General features: G+C 42.1%; 2 protein-coding genes across 2 annotated transcripts; one reads left to right on the top strand and one right to left on the bottom strand.

Annotated features, from left to right (window-relative positions):
- The first annotated feature begins 9,430 nt into the window (after positions 1-9,430).
- Positions 9,431-14,274, top strand: LOC115403161 (frizzled-7-A-like). Its single transcript, XM_030111971.1, has one exon. It carries the CDS (start codon positions 9,923-9,925, stop codon positions 11,633-11,635), a length of 1,713 nt encoding a protein of 570 aa, XP_029967831.1. The 5' UTR covers positions 9,431-9,922; the 3' UTR covers positions 11,636-14,274.
- A 2,228-nt stretch (positions 14,275-16,502) lies between these two features.
- LOC115402680 (olfactory receptor 11A1-like) lies at positions 16,503-17,429 on the bottom strand. The gene has a single exon (XM_030111204.1). It carries the CDS (start codon positions 17,427-17,429, stop codon positions 16,503-16,505), a length of 927 nt encoding a protein of 308 aa, XP_029967064.1.
- Positions 17,430-19,101: the final 1,672 nt, after the last annotated feature.

Genomic DNA, 19,101 nt, shown 5'->3' with positions numbered 1-19,101 from the left:
TGTTTCACAGAAAGGGGCTCCCAGTGTACTTGGGTGATGACCAGTCAAATCAGAAGTTTGCGATCAAATGGAAACAAACTTTGCATTTCAGCAAAACATCCCAATCAAGAATCGCTCGACAAAAACTAAACACCCATGAACCTCAACAAGGCTGACTTTTGTATAACACACACAGAAAACAGGAGCTTTGTAGGGGGAAAAAAATCACACAGTGAAAATGAATTTCATACTGTAACCATAAAAATATACATATGATGACATTCAGTCTGTAGTGGTGTGCTTTACTTTGTCCTCTGGATTTATTTCATTGCTGTTTTCAACACTGTCAAAGGAAAGAAAAAAGCCAATTCTTAATATGAGGACAAAAATCGGATCAAGCTTTGGTATATGGGATATTACTTTGAATTGCATATTGCATTTAATCTTGATCACAGACAAAATAAATGAAATGCAAACTAAATTTCAGAACTTCTCCAAGGTGAACACTGACCTTTCAAAAACTGCTGGGCTTCAATCAAAGGCAAAAAGTTAGAAGTCGGTCATCAAACTGCTGCCTAAAGATAGAGCTGGCATATTTGATTTATTTGCAGGCTGTTAAATGAGGGCACTCAGAATGAGCGTGTTATTGATAGATCATTGACTTGGCTTTGTTTCCCTCGTTCACACTGCAACGCAAAAGTCGTGTTTTGAAATGCATTCACTCCGGTAAGTGTATCAGAAAAGCTCCGTCTTTTTTCTGGGGAGTGAAAAATGCTGGCCTGGTGTGGACATGACAGAAAAAGAGAGCCATAAAAAGAGAGAGCGTTGACCATCTGGCTCAGGTCAAACTCCCACAGAGTGATGATCACAGTAGTGCGTGTGTGTGTGTCCCCTGTGGTGCAAGGTGATGAACACAGCTGGGTGTTTGGGGCCTCAAACCCACAGGAGACACTCCCCTTCCACCCCCATCCTTTCTTACTAATCCCATTCCTTCTCTGAATTCCCTCCCTCCTCTTTCTGCACTTTTTTCCCCCCTGATTTTCTTCTTCAAGCCGGGGCTGAATTAAATCTTTCTCTATCAGTTTATAATCGAGAACATGATTAGAGAGCACAGAATGCGTGAACTTTGCTGCTAGATTTAAGACGTGCAGGCAAGTAAGCTTGTGTAAAGCTTAGCAGGGCAGCCATTGTGAGTGCAGCCCCTCCATTACTTTGCATCAATTAGCACGTCAACCCCAAGAGTCGTGTGTGTGTGTGTATGTGTGTGTGTGTGTGTGTGTGTGTGTGTGTGTGTGTGTGTGTGTGTGTGTGAGAGAAAGAGAGATCTGTGGGGGAGGGTCATTCAAAGACAAGAGTGCTGCCTGCTTAACTTAATCTAAACTCACCCAGTGTAACACAGCTGTCATGTAAAGCGTGTAGAGCTGCTATGACACATTAGCAGTATGATCTTTTGCATTTACGCAGCAGTTTTGACTACTAACTAGCATAATATCTATGTTTGGGGGAGTTTTTCTTTCTTCCTTTGGGAGAAATCATTTATTGAACGCAGCCATGGGTCTGCCTGAAATCAGCACCTTTCACCACTATTGAATTCAACACAGCGTTGCTTGTTGTGGAAATGAGAAGTTCACTTCAGAGCTTTAAATAAGCTTTCAAATGAGGTTGAAATATCTAACTCAAAAAGTCTAACAAAGTAGATCCTTTTGTAAATTTCAGCCCCTTTCTGATAATGGCGGTGTTAGTATTGGTATCATTTACATAACATTCAAACTGACACTAAATCAGTGTAAAATATTATTGTTTTTTGTTTTTTTAGCTTTCTAATTTCACAATTTTGCTGTTTACATCAAAAACAGCATTCATTCCGTCGATGTTTTCGCTACTTATGTACTTGTAGCCATTGGGTGTCAAACCTTAACTTGATCAGACCTGACCCTCAATTAAAAAGAAAAAAAAAAAAAAAAAAAAAAGGTTTCATGTGATCTAAGACAGACCCGATATCAGGGCCTTGTGGGCCACACTGTCCACACAAAATCTTGATGCCTGAAAACTCACATGTTCCACTTTGCTGCTTCCAACTGTGCTGTACATTCCTCCACTAGCAGAAGAACTCAGCGGTGTGGGTGGATCCTGTCATGGTATCTGTGGTTTCGGAGAATGGACATACAGTACAGCAGCAGCTCTCAGTTTCATCGGGGATCATCATTTTACTTGTGGTAAGCATGCAAATAGGACCATGGCTGTGCATGTCTCTCCTTCCTCTTGCCTTTGGGAATGCAGATCATATCTCCATTGTGCTATTTAAACTAGATGAACCAGTTTAACGTAACTGTTTACTGCTGGAGTGACCATACGGATACAGTTGCCTCTCTCAAGAGACTGAGATGTATGAAGACTCAAATGTTGCAGGATGTAACAGAAACTTGTCAGTCTTTTCGTCAAAAGGCACTGATAACACTGATCATATTACTTTCCTAGGTACTCTTTACTTTTAATTAACCAACCTAATCTTTTCTAAAGAGTGTCGCCTGTGGTCCTGGACTGGCAGACTGTGAACTTAACGCCTCCATCTGCACCTGGAGACAAGGCTTCCTGTCGAAAAAGCTCTGGGACTTGAGAACTGGAAACCCCTCCTCTTCATCACCGCTGGTGAGTGACACACACTCAGATTGTTGTCGAAGACCCACTGAGTGGGTGTGCTGAAAAACAAACCCCCATCCCAACATCAACAAGACCAAAGAGACTATAGAGGACTACAGGAAGCTGCAGGAGGCACCACATCCCCGCTGAGAGGGTCAGAAGTTTCAAGTTCTTTGGTGTGCAGATTACGGATGACCCCTCTTCACTCGGACATGGCCAGACCGTTCACTGTTTCCTTTCACAAGGCTGCAGAAGTCCGGCGTGGGCACGGCTGTCCTCTAGAAACGTTTACAGATGCGCCATTTAGCTGGTTTCATCCCTGGTTTGGCAGTGCTCTGCTCACAGCCACAGGACTCTCTTGACATGAGTAAGAACAGTGGCGCAGACGGTTGGCAGAGGGCTCCCCGTCATGTCAGAGGACACGTACCACACACGTTGTCAGTGCGGAAAGCCCGTATGATGATCTATGCCACCCAGTGCACAAACTGTTTACCCCTCTGCCATCTGGCAGACAGTATCAGTATCAGGGCTTGCACCAGGAGGGTTACTGACAGCTTTCTGTTTTCCCACCTCAAGGCAACATTTTAGACCTGCACTAACTTGAGACCCAGCTCAAATTATCTGCTACTGGTACTTGCCACCAGGTTCATATGTCACCAAAACATGCAGCAATGTTAACACAGCATGTAGATTGTAGTATATTAAGGCACAGGGACATGACATGTTTGTTTATATGGTTACTTGTCTGCTATAGATACTCCACAGGAAATACATTGATCTCAATAATTTAATAATGTTCATAACTTAACAAAAGTGAATGAAGTCTGGGTGTCTGGATCTGTAGCACCAACACGAGTCAGAGGGTTTGTTTCAGAAACATCTCAGTTACTGGTGAATGAGGTATCCACTAAAAACAAAGTGACCTGGGAAATCTGCATAACCAGTAGCACTGCCATTACCTCCAGCTCCACTTAGCATACTGCTAATTAGCATGTATTAGCATTAACATGCTAATCTTGCATTCAAAGCAGCATTAATGCTAAATCTATTTAACATCACCATGCTGACATTGTCATTATGATGAAATTAAAAAACTAGTCAGGTACATCTTGACAAATGCTCCTAATGTGACCTTATTGGAGGCTGGAAATCAGTAGTTTATTCTTGGTCTAGTTTCACTGAAATCTTATATTTCAGGCTTTAAGCAATAAAGTTACATAAAATAGTTATACTATCATAAGACTCTCCTTGTATGCACTGAGTTGTATTTGATTTATCTGATTCCGTTTGTGTTGCATCCACCACTCTGTGTGTTGTGTAAAGTATGTGAATTCTTCTGGCTGCGCTCAAGGGTTTTTGTACAAGCAGTTGAGATGTCAGCCAGCAAGCTTCCTGCTGCCTGCTACAGGACCGAACACACACTGTTGGTCCAAATAAATCGCTCTTTCATCCCTGTGTGTGTGTGTGTGTGTGTGTGTGTGTGTGTGTGTGTGTGTGTGTGTATGTGTGTGTGTAATGCAGTACTGTAGGCTCTCTGTGTTGCAGTGACGGACACAAACCAGCTGCCCGCATTCCTTCCTCTCTCTCCCTTGGCTTCTTATGGCTGATCTCCCCTTCCCCCATACAAACCAGTGTCCTGCACATACTTCTGTCATGCTATATATATATATACCGACACACAACACAGACACATACTCACAGCAGAATCAGGCAACAGAAGGCTCAGACAATTAACATTACCAAAATCATATTTTCTCATGCTGTAGATCCCACCTCTGGTGTTAAAGCTGCATGTCCTGATCAACTGTGAGTGATCTCAAGCTTGACGTTTCCCAAGCTCGTGTTTCTCAAGTGTTAAGTGTCTTTTTCCACAATATTTGATATGCATACCTTTACTTGTATGCTCTATATCTCCCTTCATTGGCATTTCTAGTTCTAACGTGGATGTAGTTCACCTTAATATCTCAGCCACAGCAGATAAGAGATTTTTGACTGGGCAGTGTGTTTGTTAATTTCTAGACTGAACATTAAAAAAAAAGTTTGTTTTTCTTGTCGTCTCGATTGTCACAACACCAGCAGAAGCTGTTTGCACGTGGATGTAGCATCATCAGTTAAGTTGATAAGTGAAGAGACAGTTGTCTCATAGGTATGCAGCTCAAATTTAGACAAAATTAAGCGGATGACCTCGCGGATGACTGAAAATCTAATATTCAGAGTCCTTTTTTTAGCTCTGTTTTGCTCTCTATTAGATCCAGGGGTTGTTGACTGGCGAAATGCTCAACTCTGTTACCAGCTAGGTGCTAACTGGATGTGTCTGTGTGTTTTTTCTTTGAAGCTTCTCTATGATAAAGATCTGCAAGGAGAAACAAAGGCACGCGAATGAACTAAAATCTAAAGTTGTGTATTGTGAATTTAACTCCGCAGAGCCAGGCCACAGATTGAGAGGAAATGTTTCTATTGAGGTAATTATTGTGAGTCACGCATCAGATGTGCATGTAGTCATGATCCAACCATCTTCTGTACGGCCTCGTCCAATTTGAGGTTGCCGGAGGTTGGAGTTGATCCCACCTGACTATGGCGGAAGGCAGGGACAGACAACACAAACACACACAAGCACATCAATTTAGTGAAAACATGCAAGAAGCGAGAATATGAACATTTTGCACAGAAAGGCTCTTAAGCCCAGACTCAAACCTGAGACTTTCTTGTTGAGTAGCGAGAATGGTAACCACTACACCGCTGTATGACCCAGCAGCCATGATGCACGGCTTAAATTAAGGTTCATGCACTTTTATCTGATGTAAGGCAAAATGTCAGAGCGGAAGGATTCAACATGTTGAAAGTCACAGCCCTACAATGACTGGAATGTGTGGAGCAGACGGTTGTTTTGTTAAAAGTAACGAAGGGCCAGAGAGGAGACTTTCCAGTGAAGTGTGAACACCACACCCTCTGACTTGTCATATAAATCTGCAAGCGCGATGAAAAACACAGCTTGAAATGGAATAAACCAGACATATTCATCAGGATAAACTATTGACCGTACTGGAGAAATTATTATTTTTTTCATCTTGCTTAAAGAAAACTGTCTTCAGATTAAATCCGTATGAAAAAAAAAGATCCTGAGTACAACTGAAAAGGCATGGTGGGTATTTTTTTTTAATGAGTTGCAAAACGTGCATAATCAAATACAACTATTGAATAATCAGTAGAGAAACACTCAACATGTTGGCCAGACCAGATGGTAAACCAACATGTCCTGTAAGCTGTCCTCAAATTTGAAAACCTCCTCAAACACAACTAAGCTGTGTTTTCCCCCCAGCTGAACATCCAAATAGTTGTTCAGTGTTGGGTTTCACATGGCAGCTCAAATACTTTGCATGGTGGTCACAGTTGAGCAAGCACAGTCCAAACCATCAAAATCCAGTCCGTTGTGTATATCTCACGTTACTCTACTGTAAATTTGGTTGTTATTTGTCTAACCCCTTTTTTTTTTCCTCTTCAGCAAATGTCCAGCTGCAGCCGAGCGCAGTCCTAACAGTGGCTGTCTGTCTGGAGACCTGCTGGTCTGCCCACATCTGCTTGACCACTGCAGACACTATCCACAAACATACGCACATGCACAAACAAACAGCTCCAGTTAAAGATGATGGAGTGTGTCGCGTTTGACCTGATGCGGCTGCTGGCTGCCCTGTTGTACACCACAGACAGCGAGAGGAAGACAGGGGGCTTTTAAAACAGCACAGTGTAAAAAAAAAAAAAACATACTATGAATTTGTGCTTAAGCTATGTTTTTGCATAGTAATGTAGAAAGGAAAAATGTATTGCAAGTAGATTCAAACCCTGCTGCTGCAAGATCACCAAACACATCAGATATTCATTTTTCAACATATGCTTCAATCCTTTCATACATGCTTGTGTAATACAGTAGCCCGATCAGATGGTGTTTGACAAATACTCCCCTGAGAAATCCCAGCCTACTCACAACATCCCTAATCAATAGCTTTGATGGCTGAGGTCTTTAATTATTACACAGCTCCCGAGATGCTCAACTGAACCAAGAAAACCAACCAGCCCAACATATTCATGCTAGATATTGAACTGATTTGAATCCTCAGATCAGAGTAGTGGCATTTTAGTTTTTTTGCTTTTGTTTCATTGTACATGTCAACAATGTGTGGCCCAAACAGTGATCGTGGGCCTTAAATGAACCACATAAAGGCTTCAATGTCCTTTCAAATATTCTTTTTATATGAAGAACTAATTCATCTTCCTGTATTAATCGATCTAATTTTAAATTGTTTACACAAAACAATGGGATAATATGAAAAAAAGAAAAGACTCTCAACTGAATGACCTCAGTCGTGTGCTGAAAAAATGTGAAAGATGAAGATACCAACAAAATACAGTATTTTCAGATTTATTTATTTTATTTTTGTTTTTGTACAAAACCATCAATTCAACCACATATAGTTTCAGACATTGTTGCTAAAGTATCTTGGTGGGTGCAGCCTTGTGGACCAAGATCAGAGGCTGGCTAACATTTGTTTTCCAGACAGAAAACCACACACACATTACATTAAATGAGTTGGTATGGCGTCTCAGCTATTCATTTCAGTTTTGAGAGTACTTTCATTTTTGACCTGGTTTTGAATGTGGAGCAAGGCTTAAATCTCCTGGAGGTTTGTTGAAACTATGAAGAATCCAGTAACTGAATATTGCTTCTTCGTGTGTAGTCTGGACCAAAGACACTCCTACAAGACTGCCAGAGATGTAGCTATTTCCAGAAAAACTCTCCTAGGAGGTGGAATCTAGACAGTGATTTAAAACTATGTAACACATATAATTTGTTTTGAGAGTGTGCTTGTTTTCCAGCTTTGTAAATACTATAGCAGCAGTAAAACATGTTAGGGTTTTAGTTTTTGTGGGGAGACGACTGTCTATCAAGAATAGAGCCAATGGGAAAACTAAATAGCTTTGTTGAGACAAAGTATTTTGACCCACTTCTCCAGGCCTTTTGGTAGCTCTTCAGTCCGTCATTTCAGAGGCGAAACAAAGATCTTTAACAATGGGAAAATGCATTTTACAGCATTTAATGCATGCATATCTTTGTGTGGCCTCTCAGAAATCTGCATGAACCAAGTTTGGCTGTTTTTCAGAAGAGAACTCCCTTGCCTTTTCCTTTTGGTTCAGTTTCTCCCCCTGCTCTGTCTCCTTTTCCTTCTCCCCGTGCCCTCTTTGACCTTCTCTCTTCTTCCTGTCCCTTCCCCCACTGCAGCCTACCCCCACCCCTCTTTTATCCCACTCAGGGTAGAAACACACCAAATGCAGCAAGGGCCACAAGGATCCGCCTACACCTCCCACACTTGGTCCCTTTTTGAGTTGATCGATCACGCTGCCAATCCAAATTACTGCTGCCTTGGCTGACATTGCTTTTTATAACTTAGACCAGTTGAGCTGCATCTGATTGTTTGCAAAGAAACACTCAAACAGCCGACAGCAACAGGTACTTAATGTGGTCGAGTGGTTAAAATGCTGGAATCCATTTGGGTTTCACTAAAGTGCTTTTCTTGGTTTACTCACTGTGGCTATGTGTAGAGACTTGAGGAGAGAAACACATTTCATGGCTTCAGATAAGTGAAGATAAAGTTATATTTCATAAACACAGAAAGTTGTGTAAAGACAATTGCTTCTGATAAATGATGAGAGATCCAAATAAAAGGTTTTGCCATATTCAGTAAGATTTGTCTTATTGTTCATTTCCTTTAAACTGTGGCACAATCACTGCTTCAGCTGCTAAAACAACTTCGTGTTTTAAGCAAGTGCCCACAAGTCATCCGGCATTTCAACGGGTAAAAATAACAACTGCTACCTGACAAGTCTGAAGTGTTTCTTGCGACATACAACTAACAAAAAAGAAAACTCACAAATGTTTGTGCACATACGCTTGATCAGGATTTAAATACCACATTTAACTCCAGGAAATTGACTGGTGAACAAAAGGGTGCTTTAGTCAACTTTTGTAAAACCTTGTATAACAAGTCAGATGGCAGCAATTTGTAATTACTGTTCAAAACTTGGTAAGGGTTTGAGATTGGTATTTACTGGCTTGCCTTGAGATTTGGCTATGCTGGGTTAGAATGATTCTCAAGAAGATCTCAATTAATGAGCAGCCTTTTATTAACTGGAACTATTCTAACTGTCTTGTTATGATAAACACACGTGCAGCCTGTATTTGTTCAGTTAAGTGTCAAAGCTGATTAATAACAGGTTGATCTATCACCACACCAAAGTATTTCTATGATAAGACAGTGGCTTCTGATCCTGACTTTTCCTTTCAGTTTTTAATCTTCACATAAGCCTAATCACATTCCTCAGTAAACTTAGTAGTATTGACACAAATCATGGTCACTTCAGTCAGTGACTTTATCATATTTATCTTCACGAGATCAGCCGAACTCTTTATTCATTGATTTGATGCAGATCAGTTGTCAGAACAGAACATTTGAAGTACAGTAATCAAAATGAAAGCAGACCAGGAGTATGCATGTATCCAACCAATTTAAATGTAGAATAAAACCGCAACTACAAGCACAATGTTTTGAAAAACCTTCCCAGAAAAAATCTCATTATTTTGTTAAAATCTCCGGTGTAATGTAATTACTGTAACATATTTTCCGGCGGTGGGGGAATAGAAGCCAATCATGAACGAGTCCTGTAGGAAAACAAAGACTGGGATTGGCTGAGACGCAGCGCCGGTTTCAAGGCGCCCTGCAGCCTGTCGGTGGGGGTCTTGTGAATGGAATGGGCGCCTGGAAACCGGTGGAATCCGCACAGAGTGAGGAGAGCGAGCCTCTGGACTTCCAACCGCCCAGCATGTGAACCGACGCTCTGCGTGAAGCGAAGGCGAAAAACGATGGAAATCTATCCCTTTTCCTCTTTTTAGTTTTCATCGACTCGTGCCACAATAACCGAGACTCAGTATTCGAGACGCTGGCTTAATTCCGATTTGCATTACCTGGAGAAAACTGGACTATTCGGTGGATTTTCCGCGGACTGGGAGTGAGAGTGGACTGCTTGGAGTCACTTACAAAGACCATTAAGAAGTCATGACACGACGAACATTTTACTTGGATTTATCTTCATGAAATACGAAAGAAAAGTCGACTACAGTTACCCCAACTCGCCGTGTGTGTGCCGCAGGTGAAGTGTTTGGACATTTTCTGTAGTTCTGTGGTGTTTTTCGCCGTTTTTAAGTCGCCCCACTTGGATCAAAGTTTTTCTTCCCTCCCCCTCCTCCTCAACTATGGCGGCGGCCAGGTTTACCACTGGCTCCGTGTTGCTGCGGATCATGTGGCTGCTCTGCGGGCTCGGGCTGTCTCTTTCGCCCGCTTCTGCTCAACATTACAACAGCGAGAGCGGAATATCCATCCCGGAACACGGCTTCTGCCAGCCCATCTCCATACCGCTGTGCACCGACATCGCCTACAACCAGACCATCATGCCGAACCTTCTGGGCCACACGAACCAGGAGGACGCCGGGCTGGAGGTGCACCAGTTCTACCCGCTGGTGAAGGTCCAGTGTTCCGCGGATCTCAAGTTTTTCCTCTGCTCGATGTACGCTCCGGTGTGCACCGTGCTGGAGCAGGCCATCCCCCCGTGTCGGTCCCTGTGTGAGCGGGCACGGCAGGGATGTGAAGCCTTGATGAATAAATTTGGCTTCCAGTGGCCGGAGCGCCTCCGCTGCGAGGCTTTCCCCGTTCACGGCGGCGGGGAGATCTGCGTGGGCCAGAACACATCGGAACCGGGCAGCCCGGCCTCTTCTTCGTCCCCCTTAGCACCCGACCCCATGACCCTTCCTCCGAACATGGGCCGGCCGAACCAGCGCCCACCCCAGCACAGCGCGTACCACCAGTTCTCGTGCCCGCTGCAGCTGGAAGTGCCTTCCTACCTGGGTTACAAATTTATGGGGGTCAAAGACTGCGGGGCCCCCTGTGAGCCCACCAGACCGACGGGGATCATGTATTTTCGGGAGGATGAGGTGAAATTCGGCCGGCTGTGGGTGGGCATTTGGTCCATCTTATGCTGTGTGAGCACTCTATTCACAGTGCTCACCTATTTGGTGGACATGAGACGGTTCAGATACCCGGAACGGCCCATCATCTTCCTGTCCGGGTGTTACTTCATGGTGGCGGTGGCCTACGCCGCTGGATTTTTCCTGGAGGACAAGGTGGTTTGTGTGGATAGATTTACACCGGACGGCTACAGAACGGTGGCCCAGGGGACGAAGAAGGAGGGCTGCACCATCCTCTTCATGGTCCTGTACTTTTTTGGAATGGCCAGCTCCATCTGGTGGGTGATTCTGTCCCTGACTTGGTTCCTCTCTGCCGGCATGAAATGGGGTCACGAAGCAATCGAAGCCAACTCTCAGTACTTCCACCTGGCCGCGTGGGCCGTGCCGGCCATCAAGACCATCACCATCCTCGCCATGGGCCAGGTGGACGGGGACGTCCTGACCGGGGTGTGTTTCGTCGGGATCTTCAACGTGGACGCGCTGCGCGGCTTTGTCCTGGCTCCGCTGTTCGTCTACCTCTTCATCGGCACGTCCTTCCTGCTGGCCGGCTTCGTGTCCCTGTTCCGGATCCGCACCATCATGAAGCACGACGGCACCAAGACGGAGAAGCTGGAGAAGCTGATGGTGCGGATCGGCGTGTTCAGCGTGCTCTACACGGTACCGGCCACCATAGTCATCGCCTGTTACTTCTACGAGCAAGCCTTCCGGGAGCACTGGGAGCGCACGTGGCACATGCAGACCTGCAAGCGCTTCGCGGTCCCCTGTCCGGTCCACAACTTCGCCCCCATGACCCCGGACTTCACCGTGTTCATGATCAAATACCTGATGACCATGATCGTCGGGATCACCTCGGGGTTCTGGGTCTGGTCCGGGAAGACCCTTCAGTCGTGGCGGAGGTTCTACAAGCGTCTCAGCAACGGTACCCACGGGGAGACGACGGTGTGAAAGGTTTTCAGGATTAAAAAGAGAAAAAAAAATCAACCACACAGAGAAGTTTTGGATACAGCAACCTGAAAATTAGGTCTAATAGCTTTTTTTTGTTTTTGTTTTTTAATCTCTTTGGATGTCTTGTTATTTGGATTTTTATGTTACCAGGTTGTGAAATGCATTTGGACACAACCAAACTTTTCTCTATATTCCATCAAAGTGGGATGAGTTGCGTTTTGAGTATATTTCCGTTTGTCTTATTTTTTTCATCATCATCAGACAGCACAAGATTCTGGATTTTTTTTCCAATCTCTGGATTATAAACTGGTTTAAATGACCATGCTGGTACCTGAACTGTAAGACCAGACTGGTGAACTGGCTTTTAATACAACACTACAAGCATATTATCAATTATACCTTTATGTTACAATCTGAATGTACTTGTTTCTGCTCTTTTTGAGAGCTTGTCAGTGGAAAGCATCATAACAGAAAAGACTGATGTGTCAGAAAAGACTTGTGGCCCTGTGTTCGATGCCAGCGAAAGGGTGAACCAGCCAGACCCTTTGACTGTGAATTCATCCATTTGAGATGCTTGGATTACACATGGACGTTTCGTGTTACTCTGCCTTTTAGCATAAGTCCGAAAAGCTTTAATACAGGTTAGATTTTGCAGAGTACAATCTCATTTGTTATAAGATAATGAATCAGATCCAACAATATTTGCCAAGGGGCTGCCCAGACATCAAAACATATTTTTTCACAGAAAAAAAAAAGTTTTAAAGATTTACGAACTGATGCATATTTGCGCCTGTATTGAATGTTCACTCCGAAGGTGAATGAAGTTACTTATTGGTTTGCACAGCTATTCTAAGTGTTAAAAATGACTGATCCACACACACAGATTGACCTGGATCTAACATTTAAAGAGACCACACACAAACTCCACTCTGTAATTGAGACACAGCAGCTCATTGTTTGTCTCTGTGTGTGGTCTCTCAACTGTTGGATTCTCCTTCAAAAAGACTTTTTAAGCTTTTAAGACGGCCAACGCACCATTTCCACGATCCTGATTTAATCCGTGGGAGTGCGAAAGGCCGCTCTTGATTTTTATTGCGATTTTGATCCTGGATAAAGATGACCATACACATTCACGCCTGTTTTCTGTTCCATGTAACCCGACTTGCCTCACTCGCCTTGTAATGTCACTTGAAGTGTTGAAATGGTTTCCACATGCAGGTCGAACATTTTGGAGTTCGTTACAGTTTTTTAAAATCTTTTTTTTTTTTTTTTATACTGTCCATACTGCCTTACCCAAACCTTGAAAGCACAGAAATGCTACGTCTGTTCTCTGCATGTGGAAACAGGATTTATGTTTGATGTTCTATGTTGGGAACATGCCAGGGAGGAGGTCAGAGGTCACTGCCAGGTGGGAAAATGTCTGCAGAGTTCAGTGCAGACAGACTGCAGTATTGAGTGGAGATGGGAGTATTGTATGTGGGATAAAATCACCCCAGTAAAACAGGTCAGAAAAAAAATGTATATAGATGGAATCTAACATTGACTTGACCCCAGATAGTTCACGTGTTACAGAAAGGCAATATTTGAACACAGTGTAGCTCTTTTAGTCAAATGATTCAATTTTGAGGACATATTTTGCAGTCATTTCGCAATCCTCATGGAAGTGGTGCTTTAACTTTAACTGATCAAACACTAAAATTCCAGCGAAAACAACTGCTTTCACTCGTGAAGGCCGAGAGCGTCAGAGCTAACACTGATAGAGGATAAAATAAATAAATGAGTGACTGTGGTAAGCTGCTGCTGCTGCTGCCTGATGTGCTGCGGCTGTTGAGAGAATCACAGTTCACCTCTCAGACTAAATAATGAGATCAGCCTGAGACCTTGTGGACAAGCAGGAAAACATGTTTGTATCCAGACTGAGTCAGCTGCAAGGCAGCATGTGTTTGCCACAGGCTTGTGAATGTGTGTGTTCGTGTGGGTGTGTGTGTTTTTGCTGTATAGCACATTTTCTCTGCATACATCACACATAAATACTGAATGGCAACATTCTGCAGCAACTATAGACGACTGACACCATTATGACTTCATAGACTTGGCATTCGTGTTATTTTAATTGTTAAAGATGTGTCCCGAGTCTAGATATATTAACACTAAAAGAAATTGCATATTTTGTACCAATTTTTATAGTATACTTAAAACCAGATTGTATATAATGCCAATTTTTCTGATGTGAATGTACCACATACCTCAAACTCTGGTTACGATTTGTATGTGGGGTTGAGTTGAGAACAGGACAATGTTTCACGATACGCTCTCCTCCATGTTTTTCTTTTGTTTTTTTTCTAACCGAACAGTGAAAAAAAAAAATGTGTTACCTGTTTAAGACAGACGAAATATGCCAGCTTAAATGAAACCAGACTGACTTGTTTGTGTTGTACTGTTTTTTCAGAAGGAATATGAGTGTTTGTGTATTTTCCTTTCTTCATCAAATCATATGCAAAACTTACCAAGTAGACACACTCTGATTTTTAAAGGCATGTTGTATTTATGGGGGTACTCGTCATTTTTTTACATTTTTTTTTTTTTTTAATGAGATAAACCAGTCATGTGTACAGTTTGAATAAAAACGTTAAAGTTTGTAATGTGTGGAGCCCTGTGATTTGTGATCAGACGAGAGCTTAACAGTAGGTCTGCGGCCTTCTCAGTGACGCTGGTTGACTAAACAGTTTGAATCTCGGTGGATGCAGAACCCAAATTGAGCTTGTTTTGTCAACATGTGTGTGGTATTTATGGTTAAATAAAGACCGGCAGAGGATTGCCCACACAAAACAGTGTAGATGAGTGGTTTTAGAGAGGAGAGCTTCTGGTGTGGCACACCTGCAGCAGGAATCTGGCGATCAGGAAATGCCTTTTTTTTTCAGACTTCTTTTTGAATTTTTTAGAAGCAGAAGTTAAAACATTTGTTTTTTTTTTAAATTAAAACACATTATTGAATAATTAAAAGAAAAAAAAAAACCTAAAATGAGCTTTACTTCAACCCTTGTGTGTGTAATTCATGTAAAGCACGAATTCTCAACATTAATATGAAACCTTTCGACAACGTTTTGCTGCCATCAAATGCTTCTGTTTGCGTTTAAAACAAGTCTCATCTGATTCATTCTCGGTAACAGATTTGCTGATGCTGGGATTAAAAGCATCGAGGATCACCAACACAAATTTAATGAGGTCACATCACCTCATTAAAATTCTCCAGTCATGGTAGCTGCTGATAATATTTGCTTTCATGATAATTGAAAATGTTAATCCAGTGCGGAGTGTGTATACATTCTTTGATCTGCTTTAATGAGCCTGTCTTGTATCTTGGAAATGCCACAGCAGCGCAGGCCGGGCTGATCGCTCACTGCAGTGTTTCACCTCCTGCATCAGCTGTTTCACAGGGGGAAAAAAATGTATATGTAAATAAATAATTCAGCAGGCAGCTCAGTTAAATTCCCTTTTAAGGACGAGCACGATTTACAAATTAGCTGTGGTTGGGGATGCACTGCCATCTAGTGGCCACAGCTTCGAACTACGTGAAGTCTGTCGCCTCATTTCTGAACGTGCGTCTCTCTTGCTGGAGTGCGGAGGAATAAAGTGCATTTCTTTAAAGTGAGCAGATCAACACAGCAGTGTATGCCATCTCCATACTGAGTGTAAGCTGTATTCCGTGCAGTGAAAACCACAGTTTATGTTAAAAGAAAAATAAGCCTTCCTAAAGTTTGTTTCTCAGGGATGCAAGTCTTACACACTATACAGGTCAAAACTTACTGTTTGCAATAGGGTGAGTGTTTCCTGTTTGCAGAAATTGAATCTAAACTTCCTGTTTGATCTCTTCTAAATACACAGAGTTAATCAACAAATGGAATGGCTGATAACACAATAATGTAATGTAATAGAATATCTTAAAAACATGTATTATTGAAGAAACGTTTAAAAAATAACCTTTTCAAAACTGCTGCCAATACTGTAATAATACATAAACAAGACCATGCTTCTTAGAAATGAAACCTTTCCTTGCAGATATTGTGCAGTTTGCTTGTCAAAAATACCTGAAGTGGATGGCATTTATTGAGGATAAATAGAGATACACCGATCCAGCTTTTCAGTTTCGATACCAATGTGACAATTGGTATCAGCTGATACTGTATACCGATCCAATACAGTGGTTGACCTACAAAGCTATACCTTTTCACGTAGAAAAGAAAAGTAACACCTCCACCACCCCTCTATCATTCATTCCGCAGACGTTAAAAACTGCCGTCGGGCTTGTTGTGTAGTGTTCAGTGTGAAAAGCTTCCATAAGGCAGATTCTGTCCTTCACGTAGCTCAAGGTGTATTTTCTGATACCCGATCCATGTGTTTTGATAATACCGGGCTGATATCATATCAGTGCATCCCTGCTACATATTCTCTCAATGATGTAAAAAAAAAATTCTTTAGGTATTTTATTACATTATTGTCATGTTGCTGATTGGCCGCTTGAAGAATTTCCCCCCCTAAAATCTTCTTTTGATTCATACAATTAGAATAGTTTGTTGTAGATTTAGGAAGGATCTCATGTGTGCAGCTCGGCCTCCGTGAAAACCAAACTTTGGCCTCTGAGATGAGCCTGTGTGTGAAATCTAGTGTAACTGCTGCTAGTTCTAGACTGGATGCAAAATCACTGCTTTTCAAAACAGTTTTCATTTGCGCAGACCACTCGCTACGGCCACCACTTCAAAACAGCATATTCAAATAGATTTTATCCAAATAAGCTCAGAAAAACACTTGACAAAAAGTCAGAAAATTAGCGATTGTCTTAAACAATCCTGCTGCAGAAAGGTTCTATTTATTTTTCATGAAAGACAAATCGTCGAAATGACTGCTTTATCTTTGGTAGCTTGAATCCATACATGAAGGGTGTGATCATCGGCTGACATACAAGAAGATACACAGACAGAATGACACGGACTTTATCTGGCACCTGAGTGGCTTCAATCCTGGAGTCGATAAAGTGAAAAACGCAGCCAACAAACAGGTTGGACACGGAGACGATCTGAGGTACGCAGGTGCTGACGGCCTTCTGCTTGTTTTCTTTAGAGGTGTTCAAACAAACAGCTAATATTTTCAAATACGATGCCAAAATGAGAGTGAATGGTATCCAAACACTCAAAACGACAAAACATACGTCAGATAAGTAGCTGAGCGCCGAGGCTGAACACGCAAGTTTAATTATTAGCTGGCTGTCACAAAACACTTTGTCAATGACATTGCCACAAAATTTCAAACCGATCAAGAATGAATAGGTGAGCATGAAACTAAGAAATGAGTACAGCCACACGAGCAGGATGATCATGAACACCTTCCCTGTGCTCATGGCAGCGTGGTAGTGCAGAGGATAGCAAATGGACATATATCTGTCATACGCCATGGCTGCTAAACTGCAGAACTCCACCGAGGCGCTCGTGTAGATGCAACACATCTGCAGAAAGCACCATGGAAAAGACACTTCATGGGTCTCTGAGAGAACCTGCGAGAGCAGGAGAGGGTACAGCGATGTGCTGCCACCTATCTCGTTCACACATAAGTTACAGAGCAGTATGTACATGGGCTCATGCAGCCCCTTGTCAACATAAACGACCACAATGACAACTGTATTGGCCAAACAAATGGAGACGTACCACGGCAGCATGATGCTAAAATACAGATATTTTAATTCTCCAATGTTACCATAAGCACCCAGCACAAAGGATGGGATTTCACTTGAGTTTGCCATTTTAATGTATAACACAAGTTACAGTATTAGTAGTACTAGTAGAGTCACAGAAGCTCTCAGGAATAAGATTGCTTTAGTCATGTGATTGCTTAAGACTGCCAGATTTTTAACATCCAAATGAAAACACAACTGTAAATACCTTATTTTTTCAAAAAAAAAAAAAAAAGAAAATTATCACCTCATTTTAGATTTCTTTCAGCAAAAAGTGAGTGTTCAAAAAGCATTTCCAAGAACATCGAGCCCACCATTAATGGAAACCATTGAACTGATTCAAGCTGAAAGACATTTCATGTAACCACAGAAGAGAAAACCTCCCTACTGAATCCGATTCAATCTGCTGTAGACTTTTATACAGATGTGGAGGCGAGGCGGTCAGAAGAGATGGGTGGGACAAGTGAGTACAAGCCTACAATGGTTTCATTCATTTTTTGATTTTTTGTTTCTTTTTGGTTCAAACCACTAAACCACCACTCCTGTAGAGTGTTCAGCCATTGTGAGAAGATCCTGAGTGTTCGCCTTTCCAATAAAAACAAACATTCGCTTTAATGCTTGGAAAATATTGAAAACAACTTTTGTGAACGAATCTTTTGAGACTATAGAATGACTATTGGTATTAGTTGTCCTAAAGGTTGATCCCCACAGTTCTACACAATAAGATATGCAAGGTAAAATCAGTGACCAATCAATAATATTCAAATCCTTGCAGGTTAATTCGTCTCTGGATCTCTACAGGGCCGTAAATGATTTTAGCATTTTATGTTTAAATCAATCAATATGATGTCTCTTTGAGAGCTCATGATTATTCTCAAGCCCAAGAAATTTGGCCTCAAAAACCTGATCGTCTTTATTGGTACAATCTTTCTATTCAGTATCAGTGTTAGTTTCTTTTCGTAATTTGAAAATCATCTATTTTGAACTTAAAGAGATTTTTTTTTTTTTTGTCCTTAAACATCCAAGCTTTCGAGTCACATTGAAAGACACTGGTACTCTCTTCAGTTGCAGACTTGTGGACCTTTCAGGGTGGAGTTTGCATGTTCTTCCCATCTGTGCACGGCTGCGTTTTTTTCTATCTATATGAGGGGCCCTAAAGGTTCACATGTGAGGTTAATCAGCGTGTTGTGGATTAATGCTGAAAATAATCCCAGAAGATGCTTTTTGGTGTCAGCTGATGTTCTATTGTTTCACCAGGATGCCCGTATGATCAAACTTGACCTTGTCTTCTAATTACCTACATATTACCTCTATTACCTACATATACAGATGTCCAATGAAGATGTTTCTGTCCGTTATCCCTGTTTGTGTCCTTGAGTGGCAGGCTCCAACCTGTGGGAGAACCACAGAGCATATTTGTGTGATGAAATCTAAATGTTCCATCATTGTCAAGTGAATCATAAATGATGTGATTATAATTATTGTAATATAATGGCTGAATACTACATATGTAAGCAGACTAAATGTCCCGTCCTCGAGGCCTGGGTGTGTTTTCCCCTTGCACCACCACCACAGGCCTCACAACTCTTCAATTAATGTAGAATGTTAGGAGTATGTTCTAGCGATGTGTTCCTAAAGCATCAAGAGATGCCTTGGGGACATTAAAGCCTGGATGGCCCTGAACTTGATGAAAAAAGACAGAGGTGCTCGAGTTTGGGCCCAGTGACTCCTGTGAACCTCC

This window comes from Salarias fasciatus, chromosome 16 (assembly GCF_902148845.1).
Source record: "Salarias fasciatus chromosome 16, fSalaFa1.1, whole genome shotgun sequence".
NCBI classification, from domain to species: Eukaryota; Metazoa; Chordata; class Actinopteri; order Blenniiformes; family Blenniidae; genus Salarias; species Salarias fasciatus.
The sequence above is the reverse complement of the archived record's forward strand: the minus strand, read 5'-3'. Positions and strand labels throughout refer to the sequence as shown.

What these genes read in the sequence shown, in the direction of transcription:
- LOC115402680 (XM_030111204.1), bottom strand. Translation starts at nt 17,429, where the DNA reads ATGGCAAACTCAAGTGAAATCCCATCCTTTGTGCTGGGTGCTTATGGT.
- LOC115403161 (XM_030111971.1), top strand. Translation starts at nt 9,923, where the DNA reads ATGGCGGCGGCCAGGTTTACCACTGGCTCCGTGTTGCTGCGGATCATG.